General features: G+C 39.7%; 1 protein-coding gene across 3 annotated transcripts; it reads left to right on the plus strand.

Annotated features, from left to right (window-relative positions):
- Window positions 1-1,188: 1,188 nt before the first annotated feature.
- Window positions 1,189-16,611, plus strand: LOC308391848 (uncharacterized protein). Of its 3 annotated transcripts, XM_080874604.1 has the most exons (21): window positions 1,189-1,357; window positions 1,862-1,907; window positions 2,022-2,081; window positions 3,560-3,616; window positions 3,703-3,768; window positions 5,417-5,476; window positions 5,557-5,613; window positions 5,926-5,985; window positions 6,644-6,706; window positions 6,816-6,866; window positions 6,952-7,029; window positions 7,345-7,404; window positions 7,504-7,554; window positions 7,708-7,782; window positions 8,569-8,646; window positions 8,939-8,980; window positions 10,737-10,814; window positions 10,915-10,954; window positions 11,029-11,074; window positions 13,273-13,687; window positions 15,810-16,611. In XM_080874604.1, exons 2-21 carry the CDS (start codon window positions 1,863-1,865, stop codon window positions 16,287-16,289), a joined length of 1,962 nt encoding a protein of 653 aa, XP_080730730.1. In that variant the 5' UTR covers window positions 1,189-1,357; window position 1,862; the 3' UTR covers window positions 16,290-16,611. The 3 variants fall into 3 exon arrangements, with proteins under 3 accessions (XP_080730730.1, XP_080730732.1, XP_080730731.1); XM_080874606.1 differs by having other exon boundaries at window positions 1,189-1,907; XM_080874605.1 differs by lacking the exon at window positions 6,816-6,866.
- Window positions 16,612-16,811: the final 200 nt, after the last annotated feature.

Consider the following 16,811-nt stretch of genomic DNA (forward strand, 5'->3'; position numbering starts at 1 on the left):
CACTGTCTCCAGTGGAGCTCCTGTACTACACACCATCAAATCAAACTGAGCTCTGCCCAGTCTCACATACTGTGGCCTGTCTGACAGCTGGCCAGCAGTCCATGAGATGGTGGATGTGCTTGCTGGCATTTCGTGTACTGTCTCCCTCAGTAGAAGTAGAATGATTGTGTTACATTCACTTTAGAAATCAAACAAGGTGATGTTGACTTCCAAAGTTCTCACTGTGTGGCCACTGTTATCAGGCTAGGAGGACACTCTTAAACTGTGACGGTGTTGATTCATCAGGAACTGGGCAAAATATGTACAACATAAAATGTGTGTAACATCAGTATCTTCTCCTGCTTCAGAAACATTTTGTAAATGTTGCTCAAGATCATAGACAGCTGGGAGAGTGCTCAGAACCCTGGGGCTAATACCAACCATAACCTGTCCTTCCTTACCCTAGTGTAGTTTCTCCAACAGTCTGCAACATAACCAGGACCGAAGTCATAGTCAAGCAAAGGATGTTTGTCAGGTTTATAGCAACAAAGTTTACTCGGGGATAAGAACAGGAGGAGCAGTAAAGAATCATAGGCATTAGAGATGTTTGGAGGCCAGAGTGTGCAGTGCAAGAGGCAGTAGAGACCTGTAAACAGAACCCCATGAAAAAATTGTTCACCTCATTTGCTCTCTACAGGCTGCTGACTGGTTGCCTGTCATCAAAACAAGAATATTCCTTTTAACAGTGTCCTTAACGTTCAAAAACTAGTTCATACATAGGTAAATTCAAATGGCTCCTACTAGCATCATGAAGTTCTTGAAAGTGTACCTCATATACAAGGAATTTCAAAGGACCTTTACTTTGAAATGCAAAATCAGATTGATTTGATATTGACATGGTACCTGTGTGAGGGTGTGTACTGTTGATATAGGCTGCATTTAGTATGTGGAAACTGGAATTTTCCTTTTAACGGGATTCTAAAGTCATTGAAAGATAGCTCAAAAAGGTAAAAATCTGGGCTTTTACTTTGAAATCCAGAAGAAGAGTGCCTTGATACTGACAGGGTACGACTAGAGTACTAATCTATCGTTAGAGTGTGGAAAGGAGACTAATTAACTATTGTTATAATGGACAGATAAGTTAGTTAATGTTGAACCTAAATTCACTTGAAGGGGCTTTTATTTTGAAATCAGGTCTCGACGTCTCTTACCATAATACTCAGTATACACACAAAACACACAAAAAAGTGGGGACTCGCTCGTCTGTACTTCTCGAACTGGACGCTGGCTTGACAACAGTACCTCACTTTTCCCACTTAGTGTCGTGTGTTTGTGTGTGTGAGTGTTGGCTGCCTTGTTTTCCAGACTCGACACCGAGGTAGGATCCGTGCTCTTTTCGCCGTGCTGTTTGTGGCTCTGCTGCTGTCAAACATTCCTCCGGACAAAACGGCCACAGTGCACAGAGCTTTGAACGTGGCTTTGCTTTGTGCATCTCACGCGGGGCTGTGTTTAAACCCTGACACTTTCGGGCTGTGCCGCCTTTCTTGTTTATGTCGTCTAAAGTGACTCAATAAGCAGAAAGTTTTTTCCGCCAAGTTGCGCAGAGTTGCGCAAGTTGACGCAATAATAACAGTCGAGAGCACGACTGCAACTGTTATTATTAATGTCGCTTTAACTAACATTTTTAGTATTGGTGTTTGGCTTATAACGCAGGCATAGCGCTATAATTTGTTAAGTATGTTGTTGTTTAGCTTTGCCGTGAAAACAGTGAAAGTGCTTTAACGCACTAAAACAGCTCCTTAACAGAATACAATAGAGCAGAATTGCCCTTTATTGTCATTGTATATGTACAACGAAATTATGAAAACTTAATGTGTTTCAGAATGAATATATTCAAACGAGACAAAGGCTCAGCGGCTGCTACTCAGGTAGTCCCACCTATATCCAGGAGAGAAGTACAGGAAGTGTGATAACGTCCTGATTTTTTTTTTTTAATACTACATATCTCCCTGCCATTCAAACAAGCTTTCCTTTATCATCAGGAGCTCGGCAGTGCCGTCAGACACAGCCAGAACAAGCAGGATGATGGGGATGGCTCACAGGTGAATGTTCACACTGGGACATTAAAACACAGTTTTTCATATAGGAAGACACCACTGAGGACGCTATTGAACTTAAACCAAAGACAAAGCTGAGAGTTTGTCTTTAGTTGGCACGATTCAATTTGAATTTTGCATTTATTTCCCTTTTTGTAATAAACGTGTTGCTTTGCATAGACACGAGAGGGTGGGGGTGATGGGGGCATGCAGAAAGTTAATCACTTCACATTGACCTATCAGGTAAAAATGCACCATGAAGATGCTGGTGCCTTTCCTGACATAGTTGTGCAAGCAAATCTTCTTTTGAGACAGAAAAAAAAGGTATACCTGAATGTGATCACAGGGAAAATTATTATGTTTGATAATAGTGAAAAACTCTTCTGTGGAAAAGCTGAGTACACACTAGGCAACTATTATGCAAATTGTACAGTATGCAAAGTGACTTCTGCATCAGTTGCTACAAACATCTGTCACTCTTCCAAAATAATTTCAATTTAAATCAGTGTTTTTATTTAAATATTTATTTTTCAATTTGAGTTAATTGTCTTATGAATTTAGTTTCAGCTACTTCCTACAGTGTGTTTGTTCATTTCAGTCTGATCCCGATGGTTTGCCTGTTTGTTTGTAGCAGTCCAGCGTTGAGCTCATTTAATTTAGGTGAAAATCAGGTCAAGGTCACAACAAATTTGTAAATCAGTTGAAACTTAAGACTTAACTGACTCCGTTAGTACACAATGTGAGCTGGAAAAAAATTCAAGAAACCATATTGAGTAATATATCATATGAAAGGGCATAGAGAGAGCTGTACAAACACTTTTTAATTTTTTTATACAACACCACAAGACATCACAATGATCCCATAACAGGCTGAAGTCACAATATTGTAATAAAAACACCATAAAACAAACTTTTACTACAGCCCTGGCCCTTTCCACTCTGAGTGTATCATAGTTTTTTTTGAAAATGTTACAACTATGACTTTTAATTGTTCCTCTTAAGATTCTGTGTTAGTTTCATGTTTTAAAATTTCAGTGTTCTTTGTCAGGGACTGATTTAAGAAACTCAGAATGGCTATTGCAGAACAAACACTTGATTCACAAGCTTTTACAGTTGTGTGCGGAAGCTTACATACACTCCTCGTGGGCATGAATGTCACGGGAAGTTTGGGCTTATAATGAGTTCTTTGAACTGTTCTTTTTCCAGGGCGGAATGATTGCACATGACTTAAAAAACAAAAGCAAAACAAACAATAATTGAGTGGAACAGGTTTGAATTTATTTTGGAGTTTAATTAATCCACACAGGGTCAAATGCAAACGTATATTTCAATCTTTTATTAAGTGATGATGACCCCTCTAGGATGTTTTTTTTAATTTGACAAGGCCAAGGCCCATCCATTTCTTGTTGGTGAATAAGATCGACTTTAACTGGATGCAGAAAGAATTTTTTTTATAATAAATGTGTTGTTATCATAAACATCAGAGGACGGGGGTGATGGGTGTCATGCAGATGGTCAATCCCTTCAAATCCACTGCTCAGGTAAAAATGCATGGACAGTCTGACACACAAGAGCTTCTTTGTTCGGTACCTCATTGAAAATGACAGGACGTTAACTCTCTATGCAGGCCTCCTTCACGGTTAATACAACTCCCTCCTCAGATTCACTGGAACAACCCGCAGACACAGCTCAGGTGAGGTGCAAAGTACTGCTAATATGTGATATTCTTCTGTGTAAAAAGTACGCCATGGACGATAATTTTGCCAGTTGTACAGTTATGCAAAGTCACTTTTGAACAACAACTACCACTCCTCCAAAGTTATCCATCCATCCATCCTCTTTTGCTTATCAAGGTTGCAGTGGGGCTGGAGCATGTCCCCACTACTATAGGGCACGAGTACTCCCTGGGCAGGTCTCCAGTCTGTCACAGGGCTGACATAGAGAGTCAGACAACCACTCACAATTAACCTATCCCCACTAACTGCATGTCTTTAAACTGTGTGGAGCAGCCAGAGTACCTGGAGAGAACCCACGCAAACTCCACACAGAAAGGCCCGGTTTAGATGGTGGCGTCAAAATTTAGAACCTTGTTGCTGTGAGGCACCAGTGCTGATCACTGCACCACCCTGCTGCCTATCTTCCCAAAATATTTCACTTGAAACCTGCTTTCTATGCTAAGAATTTATTTTCTTATCAGTGTAGTTCCAAATACATAGATAGCGACAGTAAACAAGACATTGTGATACCACAACAGTGTAAAATTAGCGAGTGCTGTATGGTTTTATCTTAAAACTGGATGCAGAAAGACGCAGCTTATTTGAGCAATTCAAAACTCTTGAATAAAGCCTTGTATTGGATGAAATCTACTGCGTTTTACTGCGCTGTATTCATCTGTTGATTTAAAAATTATAGACATTTTATATCAAAGAGTCTATGGTACAACTTGTAGATGGAGAGATGGAAGGGATGCATGGCTGCTCTAAAAGTATGAACAACCCCCCCAAGAATGACCAGTTTCAATGAAAAGAGGAAAGCTCTAGTTCCAGCACCCTAAAAGGTTGATTCTGTTCATCTGGACGTAGCGTTTTCAGTAGGAGAAATGTTTCATCACTCATCCAAGTGACTTCTTCAGTCTCAGCTGACTGCAGGCTTCTGCAACCTTATAAACAGTACATTGCACAAAAACTAGTTCCAGTAATTTATTTATAAAGTTATTCCCATGTTTAAACAAATAAAGAAGACTTATAAAACAAAAAAGACATGACCTCTAAATCGTACAGCTGGTGCTTGTAAATGGTGGATGCAGATGGAGTAAAGCCAGATTTACCAAACACAGAGTTAAAAAAAACAAACAGTTAGTCATCACTGCTCCCCCATGTGATCCTCAGCTGCCAACATAGAGGGAAACAAAGAACCCAAAATGGAGCAAACAGCACCACCATCAGTCAAGGAAGGAAGGAAGGAAGGGAAAACTAATTAACTAACTCAAGGTCACAAAAAATAGCTTCTTTTTATTCCTAGAAACTCACAGCTGCTTTAAGAAGCTAAGAGAAAGCTAAGAAAAAAACTAAACACAAAAAACTACAAAATTTAAAAGTTCTGTCCTGATTATGAGAATATTCTTAATGTCGTGTCGCTAATTTCATTTAAGTAACGGGGTCTCAGCAGGGATTTCCTACAAGAAATGTGTGTTTTGAAGACTTAACCTCAGTACTGCTGTTTCTTGTTTTCTCTCAGCGAGGTCGAGTCAAGGTGATTAGTTGCCTTCAGTTAGCATATTAAATGTGCATTCCTCTAGTCATGGTTTGGTGCACAGTGACTCAGTGTTTGCTCACTTTCAGAACCCTGGTATGCTGAAAGGGGTCATGCAGAAGGTCAACCCATTCAAGCCTACCTCACAGGTAATAGGATTGTTTCAATGTTACCAAGAAAATAGTGGCAGTAATAATAGGTCGTCCACTCAGCTGGGTTTCTCACACAGGTCTCCAAAGCACCATATTCAGAGTTGCCGGAGCGGGGAAAGGAAAACTCTACTCAGGTAGGAAAAAGTTGAGAATCTGCATGAATTTGATGTCAGAAATCTGATGGTAGAAAAAAAATCACTTGATCATAGGTTCCTTCAAGTCACTAGTGACGACCTGTACATCCGCACGCATTTCTTGAAACTGGATTTCCTAACATTTGAGATGACATTGCAGAAAAGCCCCTACAGATTTTCACAAGACAAAAAAGGTCAAAATGGGGACAAAATACCATATGACCTTTAACATCTGATCATCATGTTACACAAAAATTCACACAGATGTGGAAGGAAAAACCCCAAAGTCTGATAGTTATGCTGTTGTTTCAGAACTCTGGAATGTTGAAAGGAATGATGCAGAAAGTCAACCCCTTCAAGTCTTTTGCACAGGTACGCAACTCTACCTTTGATGTCTGTTCTCAGCATGCGGCCTCGGAGGTCAAATCATCTTTATATGAACTATGTTTAAAGACACCGCAGTTTCAAAATTGTAAAGCTTTGTATCTTTGTCAGACGCCAATATCTAGTCTATGGATGACTGAATGAAATTTTCTAATTCTGCCTGTTGAATTCTTATTTTAATACAAAGTTTGGGAGTTGTGCCAATTGGCGTGTTCAGACTGATTACAAAGTTAGATACAAAGTCAATGCAAAGACACAGCAGGTGACGCAAGTAGAAGCAAATACTATGATGGGTCCTAAAGCCACTGGCAATGGGAAAACAAGGTCAAGCCTGTTGTCACTATTTGCATTCATCTGGAGCTCCTGTGGCGACACGCAAAGCAAAAAACATTAACCTGAAAATGTTTTCATAATAACTTTGTAAGGAAGTGGTTGTCTTGTTCATTGGCTCAGACATTTGTGGGCTGGCAACATTTCACTTCCTGTTTGGTCCGACTCCAATCTATCAGTTAAAGTACAAACTGAATCTGTAACATCTACATTTTAGTTGCTCACTTTGAGACCTTTTTCTGCAAAAAAACAAAAACAAATAAAGAAAAAAACAGATTTTGAACCTGAAACTTCCTCTCATCTCCTTTGACTTTAGAGTGATCCTCCAGATGATTCTGCAAATCATCAAGAGACTGGGAAAGAACTTCAAGACAAACAAGTACTGCTCCAAGTTCTGCATAATCTACTACCCTCTGTGTTAATTTGTGGCTTGTTCTTGCAGTGCTGGGCCTCCTTATTTATTGACTTATTTTTAAATAATAATTTAGAATCCAGGAATGATTCAGAAAGTCAACCCATTCAGATCCTCACAGCCAAAGGTTTCATTTTTAATAATAATTACTGATAATTTAATTGTTGAACGCGAACAGAAAACTGTCCTCTTCTTGCATTTTATATTTTCAGGATGTCGAGCCTCAACACAATGACCTCACATGCAGCGCTGGAAGCCTGACAGGCAAAATCAACTTGCCAGAGAAGCAGGTCGATCTCTGTCTGTTTCATACCATTACATACACGTTTATTTTTCCTACCCACATTTAGTTTAAGAAAGTCAGCTGTGTAATTTGGAGTAGAGTACGCTCTCAGTGTTGTTCTTTCCACGACCACAAGATGTTGCCAAAGCAAAAACAATAGAATCTCCACAGACCAAATACTTCCTGACCATTTTGTTTCCTTTCAATTTTAATTTTGAATCCACTTCATGAATAGTGCTTACATTGATTGTTTACAGCTTTTAATAGACACATAGATTTAAAGGAGTAATGTCTGTTGCTCTTTTCTACTTTGTGTTTTTAGAACCCTGGAAGGTTCAAAGAGACGATGCAGAAAGTAAATCCCTTTAAGTCGTACACACAGGTATGATGTCGACGATCAATTCAGTTTTAGAGTTTCCCACTGCTAGCTGGAGTTTCTACTTAATGTGAGTATGTTTGCCACTGTTTGTTTGCAATTTAGATTCAGGATCAATGTCAGAGAGATTTGACGGTTACCTCTGTCAAGACACTGGTAAGGCCTAAGATGGAAATAAAAAGATGCACATGTCTGGTATTTCTTATGGTTAAGGACTTTTAACATAACACATTTGACAGATTTTATTATAACAGAAGTGTACTTGGCTCTGTCTGTGATTTCCTGCGTTTTCCTCTCAACAATTATCAGGAAAACCAAGCAGATATTCACAGTGACAACTCCACCAGCTCTGAAAGCCTGGATGACAGCACAATAGAGAGACATGTAAGGCAATAACCACATCTCCTTGTCTTTAAAATGAACCCAGCCCTCCAAGCTCAAAGTTATTTCTTATTCACCTGCTACACACAGAAATGTATGACTTCATTTAGTACATCACCTTTTGTTAACCTAATTGCATTTCTTGTAATGGTTGTTTTATCTTACCATCTTCTCGCACTTGGTGATTTCCAGAACCTATTGTTCAGTGAAAAATACTAGCATGTTGTCAGTCTGCAAAAATGCAAAGCATGTGACCAGGTTGAAGCAGTGCTTACTTAACGATCAGCATTTTCGTCATGATGTTTGTCGATGTCTTAACTGCAGCCATAACAAGGAAAATGGCACTCATATTTCCCGGACTGGTGAAGTTTGATAAGAACAGTGTACGGGAATGTGTCTAGAGCAGGGATGGGCAATCTCAGTCCACGAGGGCCCTGCAGGTTTTAGATCTCACCTTGGGTCAACACACCTTAATCACATGATTAGTTTGTTACCAGGCCTCTGGAGAACTACAGGACATGTTGAGGAGCTAATTTAGCCATTTAAATCAGCTGTGTTGGTTCAAGGACACATCTAAAACCTGCAGGGACACCGGCCCTCGTGGACTGAGATTGCCCACCCCTGATTTAGAGACTATGCTAATAAAGCCAAATGCACTGGAGAAAAAGTGAAGAAAACCAGACAAACAAACAAGAAACTTTGTACCTTCTGAAAATCTTTGTCAGGTGCATAAGTGTAACATTTACACAGTATTAAGCCCTAAGCACTCAGTTCACTCCCTTTCCAAAGTCTGTTTGGTATATAGATGCTGACACCAGCTGTGATGTAAAAACCCAGCCAACACAGGCCCAAAGGAGAAGAACCAGGGTATGTTATGCAGAGTATTGGGTCCTTATGAATTCAGAATAAACTAATTTAATATTCACCATTGTTTTACATGTTGCCTGGTTCTTTTCATGTTGATACTGATGGTTTGATGTCACTGTTTTCATGTGGGTGGCTGAAAAAAATCAAGAAAAACATATTTGTAATGACTTTTTTTCCTCTTTCCTGAAGACTTTTAAACTATTTTCCAGATTTCACAGGAATACTGAAATACCACCGGCAGTTTCTTCTCAAACATATCGAGTTCTTATTTGCTTTGTTTTTGACCCCACAGGACTCTGCAAATGCATTTTCTGACACTCAAGCCACGCCCCAGGTTAGTAATGAAGTAAATGTATATAGCACCTTTCTAACTTACATGCTATCTTTACATTAAGCAATAAAGATAAATGTAATCAAATGCCTAAGGAGCTTGAAAGAAAAACATCTGGACTTCTTAGGTGTCTTGAAGATGTTTCACCTCTCATCCGAGAAGCTTCTTCAGTTCTAAGAGGTCAAATGGCCCAGGATGTGAGTGGGCGTTAAGGCAGGGATTTAAAATCTGGGACTTGTCACCACTTGCTCTTAGAACTCGTGAAGCTTCTCCAATGAGAGGTGAAATGTCTTCAAGAAAATTATAGAAGTCCAGACGCTTTTCTTCCCAAGCTCCCTAGACTACGGTGACCTGGATGGCTGAGAACCTTGACACACAATTTAATCAAATGTTTATCGGTGGTTTTTTTTTTCAAGATACAATTGGGAGGTGAGCATGCTAATATGTTTGCACAGTGCTATTATGTCATTGTGTAAATAAAACTACACACAGACATTTCAGAATTCGGTCTTTATTTACTCATGTAATCTCTAATGCAGTATAGGTAGAATATACTGTGATCAAACTGTCAGAATTCCTCTTAAGAATAATTGTTTCATAAACTGGCTAATATAAATGCGACTAATACTGAAATCAGTGAGTTAAACGTGCTTACATCTATTGGAACAGTGCCTCATATGACAGCCACGTATACATAAGAAGATACAGCCTGCTCTACATTTGACCCATTGAGTAACGACAAACAAAGGAAAGAGAAAAAGGGTGGTTTAAACTGCTATGTTTAAATACTAAACATATAAAGATGTTGAGGTAGGAATATTATACTAGGGTGACGTGGCATTTCACAACTTACCAGAAACAGTTGGTGATTTAAAAGAGAGATGTTAATTGCTTTTCCATGTTTGGTTAGCTTGTGACTTTGAAGTTGTCATTCCAGTTTTTGGTCCCCATGCTTGACATATTTTACTTTAAACACCTGGTAAACAACGCTGCAGTAACCTTTCAATTTGGGACTATTTCTTTTCACCAAAACTAGATCATCTATCATCTCATGAAGTTAAATGAACTAAAAATGCATTATTAGTCTAATGCATGGGTTCTTTGGCTCACTTGATCTTGTCCTCTCTTTATCGAGTCCTCTTAAGTACAACATGATTTCATTTTTGCAGTTCACGGGTTTCTGCCTTTCATATAAAAAAACATTAAGAATTAATCTATTGCTGTCAACGTCATTAAATTTATATAAACACAAACAACATCAAAAACTCTTTTTTTCTTGTTCGCTAACAGAAATTTCTAAGAAGTAATTATAGTGTTTATATAGTTTATAGATTTACATTTTTGCTGTTCCTGATATGATTACGTGACAGTTTAAATGAAAAAATAGAAAGGTGAAACTAGGTGGTTAGTCAGGTCTGTCGAGGTTGGCATAAAATTTTGGAGAGTAATAAAATTGAAGCATGTAAATACAGTTATAGTAAAGCTAAGGCGGCAGTGTACAGATGTTTTAAAGAGAAAAAAAAACTTACACAGTAACATTTTTTTGTTTGTTAATGCCTAGTTGTAGGCAGTTTTGTGAAGCTGTTATTTACAGCTTACATTAATATTTCACAACAGGAAGCGTCACTGTGTTAAACCTCAGATGATTTATAAGCTTTGCTGAAATCGCAACACAAACGCAGGTTTAATCTTTTTAGACGAGATTTTAGGCTCATTTAGAAATTCTGTCTAGTGTTCCATGTGTCACCTCTTGTTCCAGGAGGTAGTTAAAGTTCAGACATTGCAGTTGGCTGAAGTACCAGTGCGCAGGGAAGGAACGGACCTGGATCCTCTAGACGTATGTTTATCTTATTTTTTCTGGTGTATGTTCTGTGGATTTTAAATTTCTTTCTCCATACAGTCACAAAGCAGTAAGTTAAAAGACTGTTTATTTCCAGGATGACGAAGGCCTTTTGTCCTGGTGGAGAACAGTCGAAGGTATCACTGATTTACTGTTAACCTTATTTATTGTTGTTGAAAGTTGCACCTCATAACGTCTTTCTGTGCCTTAGGTTGGGATGAGTGGAATGAGGCAAACCAGAATGATGAAACTGAAGAGTAAGTAGAACAGTCAGTTTATTACACTCACTGACCACTTCACCTCTTAAACTGCACATTAGTGCAAATAGTTGGCCAATCATATGGCGGCAACTGAGGCATTTAGACATGTTCAAGCCAAGCAAATGCGATTTCACTGAAATTGATACTGATTTTAAACATAGCCTGGTTGTTGGTCCAAGTGTTTCAGAAACTGCTGATCTGCTGGGATCTTCCCACACAACCATCTACAGTTTACAGAGAATGATCCAAGAAAGAGAAAATCTCCAGTCAGCAGCATTTTTTTGGGCAAGAATCCCTTTTTGATGACCGGGTAGAATGGTCAGACTACAGTAACTCAATTAATTCTTTGAACCTTGAAACAGATCGGATACGGTTCATATGGATGCTCCAAAATTGGACAGTAGAAGACTGGAAAATTGTTACTTGGTATGGATGAGTTTTGGCTGCAAAATGAAAGTATGGATCCATCCATTCTTGTGTCAGTGGTTCAGGCTGGTTGTGGTGGTGTGGGGGATATTTTCTTGGCACACTTTGGCTCCTTAATGCCAACGTAACATCATGAAATGCCACAGCCTACCAGAGTCCATCCCTTTTTGAACACAGTGGTGCTATTTTCTGACGGTTGCTTCCAGCAGGATAACGCACCATGTCACAAAGCTAAATCATCTCAAACTGGTTTATTGATCATGACAATGAGTTCACTCTACTTAGATGCCCTCAGCAGTCAGCAGATCTCAGTCCAATAGAGCACCATTTTGGATGTCGTAAAACAGGAGATTCTTATCAAGCAGCCAACAAATCTGCAGCAACTGTGTGATGCTGTCATGTCAATATGGACCATAATCCCTGAGGGATGTTTCTAGCACCTTGTTGCATCCATGTTATGGAGAATTAAAATAGTAGCTGGTGAGTGTATAGCACAATTAACACAACTAACTTTAACCAAAGTGTTTCCCACCAATAACTGACTCACACATAGCCACAGAAACAACTTCTCTATTCAAGACTATTGCGTTATTTAGGATTTAGCAGATTCACAAACACAGGACTACAAAACCTTCAGGGAAGTCTAAAGCAGAAACAAATAACAGGCAGAACTATTCACCAACACAAACTCTGAAGAACCTGCCTGGAAGTTACAAACCTTAAAAAAACAAGGGTTTACTTCCCTAGACTAACAAAACAGGCAAAATAGTTATAAAATGAACAAACGCCAGCTCACACCTGAAAAAGCTGCAACTTACAAAAAATTACTGCTGTAGCTGGTTGGATGAAAGGGAAATCTAATTATTCTCTGCAGATTGTTGACATCTTCACTCCTTACAGAGGGTGTGGTCCTCAGCCTGCAGCCAGTCACCTGTAAGCTGTAGCATTGCTAAACCAACTGTAGGTTCCTGACTCAGGATGTGTAATCCTGGTTTCTGGAATACTGGAACAACAACATTGATGTCTCCCTATCTCCATTCTCAGCATTCTCCTGCCCACACATCTTGTCTTTTCTTGGTAGCCAGAACAAGACGGTCTCTTGTTTTGCATGTCTATCAGGTTTTTGTGAGACACCCTTAGCTTTAAGCCCATAATGGAGAGACCTGAGGCACTGATGGGTGGATCAGATTACTGTACTAACACACGGGATATATTGCTGTCCACCACCCTTCTTGTAAACACACGAATAACTGGTCGTTGTGCTTTCCTTTCTTTCTCTTAAAGACAGTTTCCATTCCTTTATCCCATCATATAGTCCACCAGCCATAAAGAGTTGTCCAGGAAGTAGTTAGGAAGTGCTGAAACACACCCTCTCCATGTTAACCAGCTGCTTTGCTGCTGGAATCTCACAGCCACCTTCTTACACAAACTGAGAGATCTCAAATATCACATTTCTTTGATGCACTTTGAGCCACATCTGAGATGCTGATCCCATTTAAAATCACACATTTGTGTTGAGAAAATAAGTCTTAAGCTCTGTTACAGTACACTGCCTAAAACCTCAGACTATTTTGCCATGACAGTAAAGTATTTACCATTCCGTCATTTCTTGCTGCAAGGTAGACGTGTTCTTTATTGTTCACAGAATATGTTTTCCCATAGGAAGCTTTGCAATGTTGAGCTACAGTTTTAATATAAAAACATGTTTCTTGGTTGAAGTTCACTCATTGCTTTCCCTGTGAAACCCTTCTCCTGTGCCTTTTTCTCAGAGTGGTGGAACAAGCAGCTGATCGCGTCTTCATGGCCGCTCGACTTTTTGTTCGTTTTTTTAACCAACGTGGCGCCTCACTGCAGCAGCGCATCCTTGAGCTCCTTGCTTTGGCTGATGCAGCAGACAATTTTCACAAAAAAACGGTCACGGCCAGTGTCGGCGGTGGATTGGCCAGTGTCGCCGGGTCTATCACCACCATCACCGGCCTCATTCTGGCTCCCTTCACAGCTGGAACATCGCTGATTGTCACAGCTGTAGGCATTGGCATAGCTACAGCTGGTGGCGTGACATCTGCTTCGGCCAATATCACTGACACTGTCCATTCAAAGACGGACCGCAAGAAGGTGGAGAAGATGATTCAAGATTACCAGGGGGAGATCAAGGACATCAAAGAGTGCCTGGAGTTTTTACAGGTAAGAACGTACCAAGAAGGGAACACACACGATGGCTGGCTTACAAGTAGGGCTGGGTATCGTCACGTATTTCTACAACTGATTCAATCCCTCTAAACCTTTTAAATTGAAAATATTTAATTCTAAATTATTTGCCTATTTCTTTGCTATTAAAAACTCAGTGTAAACTATCTCAGTATAAAAACAAAGCCGACACTTGTGAGACTTCATCAGAGGTGCAAACATCACAGCAGACGCCTTTGTGTCAAAGTGACTGAAATAAAAATATTCAGCGGTAGATGAAAAACTAAAGAAAACCGTGAATCAACCTATGCACATTACATGATACTGCTGATACCGTATAAACAAGACGAAACAGCAGGCAGCCAAACGATTTTTGATGGGAAACTGGTTTTACAGCATACTGAAAAAGAGAGCTGTGCAGGAAGTGCAATTTTATCATGGTGGAAGCAAGAACACGAAAGTAAGAGGAAATTCATGACAATGTTTTTCAAAGGCGAAACGTAAGTTTGCTCTTTTGTTGTTGGATCAGTGATTTTAGGTTGGAGAGTAATAAAACCTGCAGTTTTAGAATCTCTGAGATGTCGACTTTCAGCACCCGACAGCGTATGAATTGGGAAATCTATTCTTTAAACCCACCCTACTTGCAAACTCTGCTCACATTGCTGAAAAGCGTTGGGTGATATGTTTACAATTAAACAGCTGTCGGTTCCTGATGAATTCACTGACTGGGTGTCAGGGTTTCTGGGTCGTTGACCCAGTATTTTCAGTTCATGTTCACTGTTTATCCCCTGTACGTTCCACTTCCTGTTTTGTGTTCTAGTTCTTATTCCATGCATCGTTAGTTCAATTGTGTTCAGCTGCTCACTCACCTGTCACCTATCAGTCATTGTTCAGCCAGTGTATTTAAGTCCTCAGTTCCCTCCTGGTCGGCGTCGCGTCATTAATGTTGTCACTGCTGTCTATGCCCCATGTTTTCCTTCCAAGTTCAGATCAGTCAGCCGTTCATTCAGTTATTCAGTCAGTCAGCCATCTCCTGTTTTCGTCAGTCGTCCCTCACAATAAACACCCTGCATCTTCACCGTGAGTCCTGCGTTTGAGTCCTTTTCTCCACATCCACTCAGCAACCCCTGACACTGGGTTTGTTAGTCCTTTATGTAAAACCTGTAAGATGTTGGTGAAGAGCTGGCAACATAATTTATTTCTTAGCTCAAGAATTTGTCATGGGGCATAGGAGTGCATTGAATACTTTCAGTATGCCACGTTTGAAAGGCTTCCATTTACTCAACATATAAAGAAAAATCTGTTAATCTGAATGTTTGGCTCAAGGTCAGTGAAGCATCATTTAGCACTGTGGTTAAACCACATCAACTACAGTGTTTACAGAAGCATTGACAGCTCAGCTGCCTTGTTCCTGTTGATGCATAGTTTGAATTGAACTTTCATGATAACCATTTACCGGAGTGAATTCTCGAGAAAGAAACAAGAAACACATAAACAATCATTCTGTCAATGAGATGCTGTCATGCAGCATTATTTTCATTTTTCCATCGTACCTGACTGTCAGTTGACTGTCAGGTACGGCTGTTGTTTTTTAACCAACTGACTGCAATAATAATGCAAGGAAATATAGTAAATATACATAAAGAGCCAAGTAAGCTTTAACTTTAGATGAGTCTAAGTTTTATGGTGGCCCTTAAAGGTAAAATACACTCCAACTTGAGAAAACAGCAAATGGAAAAATGCAGCAAAAGCATACAAAACAATACTGATGTTGAAAAAAAAAACCACAGTAGAAGTTAAATAAAACACAATGAAACTGAAAAAAAAATGCTGACAAAACAATGAGGAAGTGTTTTTAGGGAGACAAGAATGTGACAGAAGAGTTGTGGAAGGCCTTTAGAAAAAACATACCTACAGTACTATATTAATCATGTGACGTAACCTTGCATCTTTTTCTCTCTCAGAAATCAGAAAATCGTTTTTTTAAAAGTGCATCTCAGTACAATCAGTTTCAAGGACAAAAAAAGTCACTCAGCTAATCTACATTTAGAAATAAATTCTAGTGTTGGTATGGCCACAGCTGCTAATGTAAAATTTTCATCTCACATATACCTGACAGGAAGGGATGGAGACACTCCAGCAGTGGGACTTTGAGAAGTATGCAGAGAGCATCGCAAAAAACCACTTAAACCAGGACGTCAAGCATGTAATCAAAGAGGGTGGTCGAGCTGGCAAAGCTCTGGTGGTCAACACAGACAGTCTGATCAATACTGTTCAAGTCCTGAATGTTGCTGGTGGTGCTGCCAAAGCTGCCCAGGTGATGAGTGTCACTACCGGAGTAATGTCAGGCCTCTTCCTGGCTCTTGATGTGTTTTTCCTGGCAAAGGACTCCATGGAACTGAAAAAGGGGGCAAAAACAGAGTTCGCTGTCAAGATCCGAGAAGTTTGCAAGGACCTACAGAATGGCCTGCTGGAGCTGAACAGAATCAAGGAACAGCTTCAGAAAACTATGGATGGGATAGAAGTGGAGGTAGAGGAGGTGGAGGATGAAGAGCAGTTGAAATCTGATCTGAAGAAACTCACTGACCTTGAAGACTGAAGGGCAGTGTTTAGAAAACAAAACAAGGTCCTCATTGTCTTGTGTTGATACCAAAAATAAAGTTTAAGCAGAAATTGCTGATAAATAGTTCTCAGTAGTTTCTTATATTAATATATTGTCATTGTTTGTTTTAAAGTCAATTTTAATTAAATGTATTACATTTATTGCTGGTTTGCTGCATTGGTGAGTTGATCTGACTTACGCTCCGCAATACTTTTATCAGTGGACAAGGTGAGGTGACCTTTTACTCAAACGGGTGGGGTCAAAGGCCAGAAATAAAAGAATGTTAAAGGTCGAGTCTGCCTATCTCATTCCTAAAGTTATAATCATGAATTCCTAGTCTATCTCAGTTTTTCATCTGTCCAGGAGTTAGGGTGCTCCTAGCCATCAATCTTATGCTGACATGTGGCACATGCATGCTGAAGGAACACAGTTTAAATGACAGCCTTTGAGTCCGTACAGTGAGGGTTTCATATTACTTGGTTTTACTTTGGGGATCTTTGCAGGGTACTGTTCCACCTT

Source organism: Rhamphochromis sp. 'chilingali' (assembly GCF_963969265.1).
Source record: "Rhamphochromis sp. 'chilingali' genome assembly, chromosome: 1".
NCBI lineage: Eukaryota > Metazoa > Chordata > Actinopteri > Cichliformes > Cichlidae > Rhamphochromis > Rhamphochromis sp. 'chilingali'.

Coding starts and splice junctions, on each gene's coding strand:
- LOC308391848 (XM_080874606.1), top strand. CDS start 1,851: ATGTGTTTCAGAATGAATATATTCAAACGAGACAAAGGCTCAGCGGCT. Junction 7,405..7,503: donor CCTTTAAGTCGTACACACAG/GTATGATGTCGA, acceptor TTTGCAATTTAG/ATTCAGGATCAATGTCAGAG. Junction 13,688..15,809: donor AGTGCCTGGAGTTTTTACAG/GTAAGAACGTAC, acceptor TATACCTGACAG/GAAGGGATGGAGACACTCCA.